Genomic DNA, 16690 nt, shown 5'->3' on the forward strand with positions numbered 1-16690 from the left:
CCTCGTCAGGCGCCTGGTGGCTGCCAGCTCCAGGCCCTTAAAGTGGCAGGCACACACAGTGCCCTGCCACACAGTTCTAGGAAACACAGGCTTTATTGGCCTGGAATAGCAACTACAAGGCTTATACTCACGTAAAAGAAAGAACCATGAAAAAACCTGAATGTTGTGCACCTTAAAAATGCACATAACATGCACCTATAATTCCCGTTCTCAGTCAATTAAAACTTCTTGTGGAGCCATTTCAAAAAGTACAGAATGGAAACTATTTTTAATAAAGTGTTCTGGGACACTGGGAGTCTGCATCAGGAGTGCAATTAGATCATATTAAATTTGGGATAATAGCTACAATCACTTACCTTACAACATAACTAAACTTAGCATATGATAATGTAAAATAATGAAAGTAGCCCATTATCCCACTAACTCAGCACAAGCTGTTTTATGCTGTCATTACAAGCTACTTAGACCTGATCATACATCCCATACAGATTTAAACTGAAAGCTATTTGGGCTGAAATGAAACATCACATGGTAGAGTTACTTTGGTTCCTCATTCAAAGCTGTTAGACATCTCTAAAATACCTTGCATAAATGGATGAACTTTAATATGGCTGGAACATCTATATGCAAGGGAAGAGTCATGGCAATCTCCTTTATCTAATGCAAATTCGGTGCTGCCCCCAGGCACTTGGCAGCTGGCAGTACCGCTTTCATTCAGACAAAGTCTGAGTGTCTTTGATTTATTCACAAATGTGATGTGATGAACTTGAAGGCCAAAGAGGAAAGACGTCCTGTCTTCATACTTTTAGTATTTGAAATACACAAAAAGTATAGTCAGATCTCCCAATAGACTATCCTTTCATGGGCAGTCTGTCTTTACATTTAAATATTGCACAATCATGTCCAAGGGACATATTTTACCATTTTCCACATCTGTAAACAGAAAACCAGAATATGTGCAGACTTCATGCAGGGGGATGTTTTGCCAGCGTAACATTACTCATTGTCAAAGCTCTTCATAAACATGCATTACTTAGTCCTTAAAAGACCCTGGTGTGATAGGTAAATGTTACGGTGACAGACAGAGAAGCTCGAGGCCAAGGCTGCAGAAGAAGCTAGTTTAAAAACAACAGTTAGTTTGGGGCTCTCATTTCTGTGTTCAGATCAGACTGGTTTCCAATAATCTAGACTCTCACTTACGTTAGTGTAAATCAGAATTACTCTGTTTAAGCCAGTGTGACAGTATTAGTGTAAAATTAGTTTGAAGAGGAATCAGACCTCTGAGCACATCAGCTGGAGCAGCCTGTTAGTCACATGTTACTCAAAACTGCACAAAAATAGCTAATAGCTTGATTGAAAGACATGAAAATAATGGCTACAAGCCCATTTATGAGAAATGAGCCATGTAATGGGAAACAGTTCTTTTCCTCATAGTTCACCAGTTATCAAATCATTTAGCCCTCTCTCATGCGGCTTAGCCAGCCACCTTCCATTATGGTGGGTATAAATAAATTTATATTCTCCTTACGTTCCTTTCCTTATAAGTTAATAAATAAATTTATAGTCTCCGTACTTTCCCAGAATAGTTCCCAGAAACTTTTTGGGGATGTGTCCTTGGGACAAAGTCAGTGTAAGAAAGTAATGTAATGTAACATCATACAAGGCAGTTACGGGCATAATCTCCCTCCTCACATTAACACTGACTTCTAGCACTGTGTGCCACGGGGACTTCCTACCAATTGTGCCAGGGTCTCCTGTGGTCGTATCAGTCATGCGACACTGGAAGTGAAGGTCACAGCGCAGAGCTTTAGGGCATGTTCATACTGCATCCACACTATTCCCAGCATTTCCTCCCCATCTGCTCCTGTTCTGCATATCCCAAGTCTGGAAATCAAGTAGTAGTTTCCACAAAGAGCTGTTAAGCTTGGGAGGAATGATGACCTGACATGAAGAGTTCAACGGGCATTTTGTTCTCAGAGGGGATCTTCTGAGTGGAAAACACAATGGTGAAGATGCTCTTGGGATGCCCTTCATGGTTCTTTTGAAGATCCCCACCTCCAGCATGCAGAAGGCCTCCCTCGAGTGGCTTCACCAGTGCATGTCCAAATCTGGGGCACATCAGCAGGAGTGGGATGCTTGAGAGAGATCTTCATTCAGAGTGGTTCAAACATTTCCAGAGCTGGCAGAGCCTGGAAAGGATAACATGGCTGGTCTTCCTGTCCTATGGCATTAATCCAAGCTGAAAATCATTATAAACAAAGACTGAGTTTCTTTCTTCTCCTAACCATAGATGCAAGCCCCCCAAGTGCTCAGCATTGCCACGCCTAACACCTACAGGAGTTTTTACATGTGCTCCAGGAGTGGGGAGAGGGGGTTTAATTAGAGTGGCTCTGGCAGCCGCTCTAATTCAAGGGCATTTATACACATACCATTTTTCCCCCCGCAACGTGCTGAAGATTCATCGCTTCGGAGCAGACTCGATTAATCAAATCTGCTCCACATGCAAGCTGAGGCAAACTGTGCTGCGCCCTGTGCAGTTGTATAAGCATCGAAATGTGCGTCGGCGTGCAGAAAATGGCAGCAGTGTACTTTTGAACTAAAGCACCTCCAAGGTATTGTAGTTCAAAAGCACGTTACCACCCTTTTCTCAGCACTGATGTGCATTTTGCCGCTTATACAACTGCAAGTGTTGCAGTGCTGGGTGCTTCTCAAAGCACCCGGTGCTGTGGCGCTTGCATGAATAAAAATGCCCAAAGTGCCTGCAGTGTCTCATGTATCAGCATGCCCACACTTCAAAATGGTGGCAGGAGTGCTTTAACTAAAACTCATTGAAGAGTTTTAATTAAAGTGCCCCCGCCAACATTTTGAAGCACGGGGACACTGTTACACAAGACACAGAGGTGGCTAGAGGCACACTAATTAGCACACTACACTCCAGCAGACTTGATTAATTGAGTCTGCTCTGATGCGCTGTAATTATAGTGTTCAGATCATACTGCTCTGATGCACTGTAATTACAGTGCATCATAGCAGCCTCCCTGTATGTCTTAAATATTTTTCTCTAGGCTGCAAGAAGGTGTCTCCCTACGTTCAGGATTATGACCTTGAACCCCATTCTGGAGTTGAGTGCTGTCAAAAACTGAGGGCCAGTGCTTTCTTTCCTTCTATATTGCAGAGGAGGCAGGGAACTGCTCTTTTATCCTGGAGTGCAATATTCACAGAACTCCCCAGGGCTGGTTTTGATTCTTACCACCCGAGGGGATGTGAATCTGTATCTCAGCTTCCTGAGCAATGCCCTAACCACTAGGCTACAAGCTATTCTAGAGTAAAGAAACTTTCAACCCTACCTACTGAATTAAAGGATCTTTGCATGAGAGAGAGAATGCTTATCCGTGATTCTCCAGCCTGGCATGGGAGACTAGTGCCTCCTGAGTCTGGGGGGGCACCCGCAGAAGCCGGTGGTGGTGGCAGCAGGGATGGGGCTGGTGAACACCCACAGAAGCCGGTGGCAGTGGCGGCAGGGACAGGGCTGGCGAGCACCCGCAGAAGCTGGCGGCAGTAGGGACTGGCCTGGCGAGCACCCGCAGAAGCCGCTGGTGCCGTTGGGAGTGGGGACAGAGCTGGCGAGCACCCGCAGAAGCTGGAAACCCCCCCTACCAGTTGCCTATGCAGCTTGGTGTTAGGGCATTCAGCTGGGAGAGGAAAAGCCTGGCTTCTAGTCTGACAAGAGCAGAGACTGCAAGACAGGTTTTCCCTTCTCAACTGATCACCTTAACCATTGGTCTGGAGGGTGCTTCTCACCCACTCCCCAGCAGTCTGTTATGTAGGGGGTCCTCCTAGGAGGCAGCAGGTATGAGCTTGAATTCCCTTGAGCTGAGAAGTATCAAACCAAAGTTTTCTCCTTCTTTGGGGAGCTCGCTAACCAGAGCATGAGGATAAAAGGGTTGGAGGGGCCGGAGGGAAGGCTTGCTTGCTATGGAGCCTGATGCATTAGGTGCGCTCTGAGCCAGTTTGGGCAAAAGGCAGAAGTGTGCGCAGGGCATGGAGCCCGACCTAGGGCTCGGCTATGAGGTAGGAGTCCAGCTGCTAACACCAAGCTGCTAAGACAGACCAAGATGTTCAGAAGCAAAAATGTAGGGGCCTAACTTGGAGCCTTTTATGTTTCACCCTTAGGTGCCCATGGACATCAAGCAGCAGTAGAGTCGAGGATTGAGGGCTCACAGTTTTGGACTAAAGAAGGCATTAGCTGGGACTTAAGCACCTGAGATGTTCTGTAACTGCGTCAGGCCCTACAGCATTCTAGCTAGGGTAATCTTTACTGTTTCCTTGATCAGGACATCATTCAGAGTCCAGAGGACTTCTCCCATCAGATGATGACAGTTATGAAGTCAGTCAGATTTAGAGCTGAAAACTTGGTACATATGTGAAAAACGATGTTCCCCAAATGACTATAAAACTGTCGTTCACTCAGCAGCCTTTACTGAGGTCACAAACCACAGAAGTTCAGTAGAAGAAATTTCTAATCACGAGCAAAAGACCAAGAGGAAATCAGATCTGTGCGTACTGGCATGCTAGTTTCTGTTATTCACCATGATATTTTTATCTTGCTGGTTTTCTCAAGGATATTTTTAGCACAACATTTTGCTTTAAGATCACTTTTAAAAAAAGGAACAATACGCTGTACATAGAGGGAGCTCACTCTGCCGCTGCAGTCATGTTGCAGCAAGGGGTAGTTCCCATCCAACAAAAAAAAAGAATACAGAACAGGACGTCTAGAAAGGGAACGTAATAACTGACCTAACAAGAATGAGACATTTTAAAGCTAACCGTTCAAGATCCCAGGAATCCAGAGATGTAGCCCTGGACCATATCTCTGCACCCCCAGGTAGGGTAAAGTGACACAGCTCCCTTGACCTCAGTGGCATTTTACATGTCTAAGGATCACGCACTGGAAGTGCAACATTTAATTCTTTTCCACTGTCTGAAAACACAGTCTTGTTTAAGCTTAGAGCTAGCATACAGGAGAACCAATCAAGTTATTTGCAGAAGCCATCCTGCCTTCAGGGCTGTTGTAGGGTTTAATTAAAATGCTCTGAGACCCTCAGAGAAATTTTCTAGGACACATGCCTTTTACATTCCTGTTTTAATAGCCTGGAGAGGAATACCGAGTTACTGATCAAAACATCAGTGCTGGCTCAGCTCAGGTACTGGATATGGATACATTCAAACCTGAAAGGATACAGGCTGCAGTCTATGAGCTGGGTGTAATCCTTTTTCACACTGTGGCCACCCTCATGATTTGCAATAGTTATTCTGTCAGTGTGCCTTGTGCTGGCATACAAATAGCACCAGGGCTCAGGTCTGCATTTGGCTTTGGAAATGACGCTTCTTGGGTGAAATCCTGGCCCCAGTGAAACCAGTAGGAGGATACTGATGAATTCAGTAGTGCCCAGGGTCTTCTTCTGTGTGGGACAGGCACTAGGACAAGAGAGGGCAAAAAGTAGCTTCCTGGTTGTGGATTCTAGAATTAACACACAGTTTTATTAAAGAAGATAATTTGGTTACAGACTAGCGCAGTTGTGTTCCTAGCTATTTGTCCTGTAGGGATTATCTGGAGCAATGCAAACTTGGGCAGCGCGACTTTGTGGTCTGACACTTGTAGATGAGGGAGCACTCTGTTAACACGTATGGATGAACTGAAGGGCAAGATGGAACGAGTGGCTCTCATTTGCCTGTGCAGCATCCACCCGAACAATGCAAATATTTTTGGTGCTTTTGGTTCAAATTAATTTAGGCTTTGCATTTGTAAATGAAGTGTTGTTATCCTTACTGTGTGACTACAGAGCAACACAACTGTACTTAAAACCCCCCAGATGAGGAGTTCACCATACCCAGAACATCACGTGCCACTGAGTAGAGGCACTTGGCCACAAAGGAGATTGTATTCTTCTCTTACGAGAAGGAGTGAATTCTTAGTGGCAATAACTGGTGTCCAATCCCTTCCACAGGGAATGAAGGAGCAGAATGCATTGTGGTAAAGCTGATGCATCTGGTGCTGATATAGCATCAGCAGAGCTGTGGGCTTCTTTACATGGGTTTGCAGCTGGCAGACGTAGGTCCAGCATCACAAGTAGGGGGTTGTAGCAAAGGTGTAATGATGGGTTTATGGCTGCTGATGACACAGGGTGCAACAGAGCCGAGGGACCTTCTGTGAGGACCCTCCTCCCTTCTACTCAGCACTACAGACTGAAATCACTATAACTGGACAAGGACAAAACTGGGAAGACTCAAAAGCCATGGTGTAATAGCAGACAATGCAGACACTTGGAATTAGACCAGACAGCACTTCCCAAGCAGATGGGCCTTTCTGTATGCGTCACTGGACACTGAAATTTCACTTTATTGCTGTTGCGTTGTCCTGTTTCCAGCTAGAAAGGTTTCCTTGTTTTGCACACGGGCTCAGTGCATGTGAGAGGGATGAAATTTCCTAATAAAGACAGGCTGGGAAGGTGTTTCCTTTTCCCAGCATGCTGGGTGTGCATTCCAGCTCGCGGCATTCACGGGGTTTAAGAGCAAGCCCCCTACCCTTGAACCTGGCTGATGTTGCTGATGGCAGCGCCTGGAAGAAAGGTTACATAGCATTTGATTTGTGGCAGGATTAGCAAGGTTTCAGTATCAACAGAAATTTCCAAGTACTGAAGCAATTTCCTGAATTTTTAAAATCTGGCCTCTTAAACCAGTCATTTGCACCGCAGGGCTGGGGGATGTTTGAAAACCCATTACTTTTCCCCCTCCATAGCCAAATGGATGGGAAATGAAAGTTGGCCACAGGAGAAAATGAGTGCTGGTAAATATACACTAAGCCAGTCCTTGCAGTCCAATCCCAATATAGTGCAAATTATAGCAGCATTAAGTGTATACACATGGAATATTTGGCACTTGATCCTGATTTCCCCAATACTGATATCAGTCAAGAGTAACTCAGTGGAGTTACACTGGGGTACATTATGTAAAAGAAGGATAATGACCAGACCCATTGGTCTTACACTCGCTACCAGATTCCTTAGTCAAGTAAAATGCCCATTTCTTCCCTATAAATTAGTGGAGGAGATGTCAAATAATTGTTTACAACATATAAGCCATATCCTAATTCTTTAAAGATCAGGATATCTGTGGAAATTTTTTTTTAAACCCAATAGTAGGTTTCAGGTTCTTTTAAGGCTCCTGCTTCCATCTTTTTTTTCCATTCAGTGTCAACCTGGTGTCAGTACGCTCCGATGTATTCCAGTCTTAATACAATAGCTTGTGTTTATATACACTCTGACTTGGGATGATTAAAGGCAGGTTCACAGAAGAAGACACCATCCCCATTAATACATTGCCTGGTATGGGCTGTACATAGCATTTCCACCCATTCAAAGTGCTAGCAGCTGCTTATCATTTGTCACCAGCTGCCAGAGCAGGTTATTTTGTGGAGTCAGTGTTCATTGTGGGAAATTCCACTGTGTCAAAGCCATAGCACTGAGCATATTTTCCTTTTCGCCTTTCTAATCATTTCCTTCATGTTGCCATTATACTCACATGCTTATCTCTTCTATAGGGGGAATTAGGTGATTGCCTATTAGAGAACTTATCAGAGTCAGTGATATTAAAGGAAAAAAAGGGGAGCCCTTTGTATTCACTTTATGGAGATTTGCAAAGCAAACATCCCAACCTCATCAGACCCTGCACAAAGCATTCATAAAAAAAGGATACGATAATTTACATGCAGCAGACAAAAATCTGTCAAAATCAGTTAAGAGACACAGTGATATAAAGCATATATTGTCCTTTTACACTGAAATCTAATGCACCGTGCATAGATCAGTTCTGTTTGCAATGAATGTATTTATAATCCCCAAACCTCCTCCAGATGAATTGTGGCTGCTTTGTGTTTTCTCCGAGAAAAGGGCACACTTCAGCTACTTGGACATTTAAACACAGTACTTTTTGAATGTGCAGAAGCTGGCATCCTTTTACAGCAGTGGGCCAGCTGCTTGCAACTGCGTGGTTGTTGAGGGCTGCCAGTTCCCCACCTCTGCTGCTTATTCCCCGCTGTTCTGATCCCCTCCTGGCCTACAGCCTGCAGACCCCACATAAAGCATAGGGTATTTTTTACATATGTAAGTGCTGCAGCACTAGGTGCTTTGAAAAGCGACTGGTGCTGCACTCTGTGCAGTTGTATAAGTGGTGAAATGTGCATCAGCACTGAGAAAATGGTGGCGCTGCACATTTGAACTAAAACTCATTAAAGGTGTTTTAGTTCAAAAGCGCACTGCCGCTATTTTCTGCACGCTGAAGTGCATTTCGTCACTTATACAACTACATGCAGTGCAATGCAGGTCACATCAGCTCACGTGCAGAGCAGATTCGATGAACCAAGTCTGCTCCAAAGCAGAGGATCTCCAGCACATTGCGGGATCAAAAAGGTATGTGTATAAATGCCCAAAGTGTCTAGTAAGTCAGTGGTTGGACAACTCATTCAAGACTTGAAAGACCCATCTTCAATTTTCTTGACTACTTGAGAGGACATAAGCCTACATCTTCCTTCTGCCAAGGGAGTACTCAGGCTAGAGAGGGATTCTCCCAATAGAAACCTCTTTCTTTTACCTTGCATGGAATAATTAAATATTCACTGGGGCAGAGAAAGTGAACACAGCTGTTGCCTAGTGGTTAGGTCATTCACTTGGAAGAGCAGAAACCTGAGTTCCAGCCTCTGTTCCAATGAATACTTAATATAGGGTGCATCTACATGTGTGCATTTACTGTGCAGTAACTGAAGTTACTGCACAGTACAGGTGCACGTCTACATGTACACACCTATACTGCACAGTAAATATGGCAACGTGTGCTGACTTGAGTGTAAATTTGATACCTGCATCATGCAGGTATCAAATTTATGCCCGATTAGGTACTGTGCAGTAATGTACATGTAGCTGCCTTACTGCACAGTAACACTGTGTGGACTGACTTGGGACTAACTTTAGTCCGAAGTCAGTCCATACACAGCATTAATGCACCTTAATGCCTGCACATGTACATGCTAACCTATTTCTGCTTCCTGTGCAGTAACTTACTGCACAGTAAGTTTAAGCTGGCATAAATGCACATGTAGACACACCCATAAAATACTTAAACCTGAGACCAGAATCCCCATTACTTTTGCTTACTCGCTCTGGCCCAAATAATGTTGAATTGTTTCATGCAAAGTAGAACAGCTTCAACTTGAAAAGTGGAGATAACTCTAACCCAGAAATGAGCCTAGGTCCCCCACATCCTGGATCACTGCTGTATGGAACTGTTGTACAAAAGAAGGGTGGCAGCTCTTCCACAGATGTTAGTTGCTTATCACAGGTGCAAAGGTGCCTTGTTCTGGTAAAAGTACAAGTGGTTAATCTCAACTGGAGATTCATCCCACCTTCCTAAATCCCAGAGAAGCTACAGGATTTAAGATGTGACCTTCTTCTCAACATTTCCTACTGACTGGCTTAGGCAGCTCCCTGCTTAACGCATTGGCTTTTGTGTATCCTAAACTGGTTCACAAAGGGACCCAATCCAAATTTAGCCAAGTCCAAACTTTAGATGTTAAGACACCCACTCAGCTGTTGTCTAACCCTGAAGGCAACTGAAGTCTGTAGGTATCTCAATTTCTTAATGTTAAGGTTCTTATCTCACACCTAAGCCCCACCGTGGTCCAGAAAGTAAAGAAACTTGTCTGGCTAACAGGGCTTGACCCAGCAAGTATTCTCAGAGTTCTTCTATTTTATAATAGGAATCCAGTGAAGCAGTAACTAAAGCCACTAGGTTACAATGCTCATGACTGTCCACCTTCCCCTTGACCAAATATTTAATTATTGCATGCAATGTACAAGAGATGTCGAAGTACAGGCAGTCCTCGACTCACAACATTTCAGGTTACAATGTTTCGCACTTACAATATTTATAAATTGACACCCTGTTTCAACTTTCTGATGTCGGTTTTGACTTTACAACACTTGATCCGGTGTGACGCCGTGCCAGCAAACAAGTTTGCTGCATCGCTCATCTCCCTGGAGAACATCTGTCCAAATTTCCTTGGACACTTTCTTTAAGAAAGCAGACAAGACTCCACAAAAACCTGCAGCCAAGACTCCTGAGAAGACTCCAACCAAGAACCCTTCAAAAAGTCCAACCAAGAGCTCTTCAAAAAGTCCAGCAGTCACCTCAAAGAAGTCCTTCCAAATCAATATGATTGCTATTTACAATATAAATACATTAATATAGCTACATTACTCATCTATAATTGATCAAGTACAAAATTCTGGGTTATTTTTGGTGAAAATAGGGTATTGGGCCTTGGTTCAGGAACTAATCCTCCATTTATAACATTGTTTCTTATGAGAAAATTGGTTCCAAGTTACAACATTTCAACTTAAGACGTGGTTTTCAGGAGCCAATTGTGTCATAAGTCTGAGGACCGCCTGTACTGTATAGCCTGGTCATTGAAACTCTCTTGGGAGAAGTGGGTGCAAATCCCTTTACATTAGTTTAACCCAGGTCTCCCAGGCATAGGTAAGTGCTCTGACCATTGAGGTACTGGATAAAAAGAGAACACCACCACTACCTGACTTATTGAAAGAAAGGGGCTAAGGCAGGGCTCACAGCCATGACTTTCAAGAGGAGGGAGACACCACCCTGCAGCCCAGAATACTGCACCAAAGTCCCAGAGAGGAACAGGATTGAAGGCACATTCCTGTCCCCAGTGTTTCCTACTGGCCTGTTAAGGCTTCACGTTCAGGTGTGGATCCCTTCCAAAGCACCTGTGCAGTAGTAACAAGCTAATGCACATTTGGCATCACCAAAAAGCTGTTCAGGGACACTACTGCACAGTAACTCTAGTTACTGCCAGTCATTTACTACTTGCATACTTGCAAGTACTAAATGACTGCACAGTAACAACTGTGCAGTCAGCGTCTCTTGTAGATGCAGCCAGTGAGAAAGGAAGGCAGAGGCCCAATCAAACTGGTATCTCCCTCACAATGCCAAAAGCAATGCAGTTGTCAAGCTTTATACTTCACTCATGCAGAGTCCTGTTTATTTATGTGGCTATCTGGAAGCAATGGCCCTTGTTCAGTTCACCCTACCACTTCTGCATAGAGGAACAATTCATTTAGACAGTTTTAAAGCAATACTGGAACGACCCCTGGCCCCATGCTGTGATTTCTCACTTCCCACCGCTACCGATTTCCTTGCTGTGAAATTCAAATCATATCGAGAATATAGTATGGGGAACTGGGTGGTTTTATTTCCTATATTCTCCCTTTCCTCCTTTAACACAGTAGCAAATCCATTGCCACATGATACAGGGGATGCGTGTTCAAGCTTACAATGACACTCACAAGCAGAGGCATGGTTAGCAGTGCAGGATGGCACCTTTGGGACTTAGTGGGTCAGAGAAGTATGAGCTTTCATTGGCAACAATCTATTTTGTCAGATGCACTTCTCAATAGCCACCCACCCTACCTTCTGAGTGACACTCAAAGGTAGTCAGCTATATGGATACGTTATGTGAAGCAAGGTGCCGTGGTAGATGCTGTCCGAACAAACACTTCTACATGATTGCCAGATTCTGACTGCTGAGTGTAAAGTTTGCATTGTGGAGCTGGTTGCCCTGAGCACATTGTTTCTATTTGCTCTCGTTACTGAAGGTAGCATCTTTTCAGAGAATTTTCTTATGTAGCACAGAAATCCAGCAATGGACTAAGAGCCCCCCCTGTGTTCTGCATTTGGAATGGCACCTCTTCTTTTCCCATCTGTGAGAGGTAAGGGTTTGGGGGGGCAGTATTTGTTATTGGACTAATAGTATAGTTGGGGTAAGTTAGACATGCCTTCGAATGCAAAGCATTCTTCTTCAAGGCACCTGACCCAACCTGCATTCAAAAACTTGTCTAACTTTATCACAATACATGTGGTCCAATAAAAGATATCACTCAAAAAAGAAAACTCCTTGCCTCTCATATAATTCCTGCGCCATCATGGCTTCAACATTACTCTAACACTACTTTACCATCTGTGGAATATAACTAAAAGAGCACAGGGTTTTTGGTTTGTTCTGGGTTATTTTTTGTTTTGTTTCTTTAGATACTTGTGATTCAGTTAAGTATGTAGGCCAAGGCTTTTGTTAAAAGAGTATTTCTACATGCTGCCTGAATAATTTCTGACCCAGTCAGATGCATTCACCCTCTCATTGACTTCAATAACATTCTCTAGTGAACTAACAATTGTCTTGAATTCCCAAGGTCTTGTATTTTACAACCAAACAGTGTACATGACGCGTACACAGTGACCGGTGATGGACATGGATGGAAAAATGGGTGGCGCGAGGAGTACTTTGAGCTTCAGTTCCCTTGTCTGCCAAGTTGGTAAGAAACAACAACCTCCCGGGTTGTAAAACCTAATTAATATTTGTGGACTGCCTTGAGATCCTCTGGTAGAAGGTGTGATATGAAGATAAAATATTATTTTTATAAACAAGGTTTTATGTAGGCAGGAGGTTCTCAGAGTAGTTTGTTAATTAACTGTTCTAGGCTATAAAATTCATACCGTTTCATCGCTGCAGAGATGGCGGCCGTATTTGCTAGCAGGTGGTGACACTGAGTGATACTCATAAATTCAACAAAATGAGCTGTCATGTTAAGGACTGAGGGAGCTGAGTGAGCTTTCCATTATGGAGCTTACACAAGGGAGTCAGACGAGTGGATGTAGAAACACTCCATTTTGCAGGATAAGTAACGTTTTGACAAGTGTCATGATTCAAAGACGTTTGAAAAATAAGTGCTAAATGGTTAATACATCCCATTTCCCATTTGGGGGCGGTAAGCAACTATCTTTTTGGTCTGAAAGTAAAAAAAAAAAAAAAGAAAAAAATGAAAGTAAAAAAAAAAAAATGAAAAACTCTCAATTAAACCAAATGGCTTGATTGACCCGAATAAAAAAAATCTGGGTCATGCTGGCTGAGCAGCTAAGGTGCCTTGCTACAGCTCTAGAGGTATGAGTACAAGTCTTCCCCAGGACTCAAGCCGATGGCTGCCCTCAGCTGAGCCAGCTGCGAATGGGTTCCTGGGCTCCTTGGGCTGGGGAGTCGAAGGTGGCCAGACACGATGCTAGCCACTGCACTGTTTTGTGTGCTGCTGGACCTACTGTGCCTTAATTAGACCTGCCCAAGGGGTTATGAGGCTCAGGAGTTTGACTTGAATCCAAAATTTGGTTCTGATGTTTGGTTAGTAAAAACTTTTTGATGTGTTGTCTTATTTTTCTCAGTGTGAGCCTAGACAACATTTTTGACATGTTGATAATCTTCCCAGGTTGGGAAAAATGTTTCCTATACAGTCCTACAATTTTCCTCTCTGGGCAGGATGACATTATATGAATTAATTTACAAGGACTCATGGTACAACCACCCTTTGGAGGAGTTTAGACCATTGTACATGAAGGGGAGTGAAAGGGCAGACGGTTTCACAGGGAGATGACACTCTCTTGTCCCTTAGTCTGGGATCAAGTTCCATTCGTGACAGGCTAATGACACACTGTTCTTTGGTCTGAATGGACAGACAAGTAAGAAATCCTACTCCCCCTCCCCATACCTGCTGCCAACACATTTTTGGCTGGTCAGTCAGTATCTGGGAGCAAAGGATTTCAGACATGCACAGGAACAGCCTGATGCTAGTTTACTGGCTGACCTCCAGCAAATGGCTCCAGAGTTTCACGGCTCGTACACAATCCACTGATGCTACTGGCAGTGTTTGGCCTTCTCAGCTTCTAGCTGCTTGAAAGCCTAAAGGCAACAAACTATTATAGGCAGCCATAGGCGAGACTGCTCAGCAGGGATAATCTGTAAAATATTCCCAAGGAATGTACTCAGAGCTCAGTAGCAAAATTCTCCATGCAGTCCTGTCTTTCACATCAAAAAATGGCTGGGAATGTGACTAGGATTTCAATGCTCCAATTAGGAAGAGTCAAGACTCCCAAATTTATATCCAGGTCAACCACTGGTTTGTCATGTGACTGAGCAAGAGAGGAGTTCTCAGTTCATCCAGCTGTACAATGGGCATAATCATCTCCTAGCTGGGGGAGCTGGGTGCTTTGCTTTACAGAATTTCCTAACAGCCTCGAAGCATGGACACAAGCACAAAATATTATCACAAACATGGCTGCTTGTACATGCCATGGGGGCTAATTGGGTTTAGTTCTCCCTACGGTGAAATGATAGGTTTTTTAAAAACACTGCTTCATTTTAGGGAGAATTAAATTGAACAACCCCCCGTGGCATGTACACAAGGGTAGGGGCCTGATTTTTACCTGCCTCTTCAGCAGCGGGGGGAAGGGAGAGCTGCCAGTGGGCTGAGCTGCCCCTGAGCTGCGCAGGGGCCCCCAGGTGGCATCTGCCCAGTGGCACCCGGCCCAGGGGGTCTGGGGGGGCACCACAGACACGGAGGGGAGCACCACTCCCTCCTCCCCCTCCATCCCCCCGCAGCCATGAAGGCAAGTGCTGGGCCCCCACACAGCTCAGGCAGGCAGGCTCCAAGGAGAAAAAAAAACCCCAGGCTTGCAATTTTGGGGTTTTTTTCTTCAGTGAAGCCTGCCTGCACAGGCTGCCTCTGGGTCCCACAGCCCCTGAGCCACACGGGGCACACCAAGCCCCAAGCACATCGGCTTCCAGCACCCCATGCACTGTTGCACTTTGTTAGGTAGCAAACTAAAACACCTCGGAGGTGTTTTATCTTGCTACATGCCAAAGTCATTTAAAGCGGAATATGCCACCGAGCGTGCAAACAGCAATGCCATTAAAGCAGTGCAAAAGGGCATTGAAGTCACTTTAAAAGCCAATTTTGTGGCATGTACAATGGCCCATGTGCTTCTCTCTGGCTCCACACAACCTATTTACCCAACTCCATACATTTGCTTTCCATTCTATTTCAAACTGAGCCACATAGCTGCAAAGGGCCTTTGGACTTAGAGTTTGTCACCAAGATCCCAAGCAGCACCGAGCTGCACAGCAAGGATAAAAGCTGACAAAGCTGGCACTTGGAATCAAGGCAAAGCCTCTCTTTCTCATTAGCTCCTTTTGTATCATTGTTATAAAGAAAGTGAAGTACTGAAGTCCACAATGGCATAAGAATGATGTTTGAATGACAACAGCAAAAAGCAAAACAGAGCAATGGCACCTAAAACAGTTATTCAGTCCAGACTTGACTAGAGGAGTAGATCCTGGGTAATTATAGGCTGGTTAGCCTCACCTCTATTCTTGGCAAGACCTTAGGAAACATCATAAAGGATCACATTTGTTGGGGACCAGCAGCGGGTAATACAATGCTAAGGGGCAACCAGCATGGGTTTATAGCAGGCAGATCCTGCCTGACTAACCTGGTCTCTTTTTATGACCAGGTCACAAAGTGCTTAGATGCAGGAGTAGAGGTAGATGTTATTTACTTGGATTTTAAAAAGGCTTTTGACATGGCATCACACCTAATTCTTACAAATATACTATGGAGCTGTGACACGGATTTTTTCACAGTGGGTGGAAAACTGGCTTATGGGACGCACCCAGAGAGTGACGGTGGATGGGTTGGTTTCTACCTGGAGAAATGTGGGCAGTGGTGTCCCCCAAGGCTCTGTCCTTGGACCAGTACTGTTCAATATCTTCATCAGTGATTTGGATGAGGGTGTAGAAAGCATGCTGCTCAGATTTGCAGATGACACCAAACTATGGGGTATAGTAAACACACTAGAGGGTAGGGAGTGAATTCAGGCAGATTTGGATAGACTGGGGAAGTGAGCGGATCAGAATAGGATGCAATTTAACAAAGATAAATGCAAAGTGCTGCACCTGGGGAGAAAGAAGCACCAATACACCTATCACCTCTGGGAAGTACCATTCTAAGTGGCACAGCAGTGGAAAAGGATCTTGGCATCATAGTTGACACAAAAATGAACATGAGTCACCAATGTGGCGAGGTAATAAGTAAGGCTAATCGCACTCTGTCTTGCACGAGCAGGTGAAAAACGACCAGATCTAGGGAGGTTATACTTCCCCTCTATGCAGCATTGGTCAGGCCACGGCTGGAGTACTGCGTCCAGTTTTGGGCACCACCCTTCAAGAGGGATGTGGATAACTTGGAAAAGGTTCAGAGGAGGGTTACTTGTATGGTTGAAGGCCTGCAGGTAAGATCCTATGAAGACAGGTTGAGGGACCTAAATCTCTTCAGCCTCCGCAAGAGAAGGCTGAGAGGTGATCTTGTGCCTGTCTACAAACTCATCGTGGGGATCAGCAGGGAATAGGGGATACTCTGTATTAGGCTACAGTGCAGTTTGAATCTGACATGCCCACTGCAAACATAGCTGCCAACTAATTCTCTACTGAGCATATGCAAATTTAGATGGTTGATATTTTATAATTCAGCCAAATTTGGGCAGATTTTTTTAGGAATATGGTGCCCATACATCCTTGACATGAAGGTGACTCCCTTTACTAAATTTCTAATCCCTTCTCCAAAACACAGAAATGCTAAAAGTTCTCAACTAAAAAGCTGTAAGAAGAAATTTATTATGGGTAAAAAAAAAGTACTTTTCCCTCCTTTTGTTCTTTGAAATGGCTGAACTGTAAAAAGCAGGA

General features: G+C 44.3%; 1 protein-coding gene across 6 annotated transcripts in view; it reads right to left on the reverse strand.

Annotated features, from left to right (window-relative positions):
* HS1BP3 (HCLS1 binding protein 3) overlaps positions 1-16690 on the reverse strand; it is a 188541-nt gene that overhangs the window by 76088 nt on the left and 95763 nt on the right. Inside the window, exon 8 of one of the 6 annotated variants that reach the window (XM_025216352.1) lies at positions 5521-6619. The exons of the other annotated variants lie outside the window; for them this stretch is intronic. Within the exon in view, the coding sequence (XP_025072137.1) occupies positions 6460-6619 (160 nt within the window). The 3' untranslated portion in view covers positions 5521-6459. Of the gene's footprint in view, positions 1-5520; positions 6620-16690 lie in introns of those variants that run through there. 6 annotated transcript variants of the gene reach the window in all.

Source organism: Alligator sinensis, unplaced genomic scaffold, assembly GCF_000455745.1.
Source record: "Alligator sinensis unplaced genomic scaffold, ASM45574v1 scaffold200_2, whole genome shotgun sequence".
NCBI lineage: Eukaryota > Metazoa > Chordata > Crocodylia > Alligatoridae > Alligator > Alligator sinensis.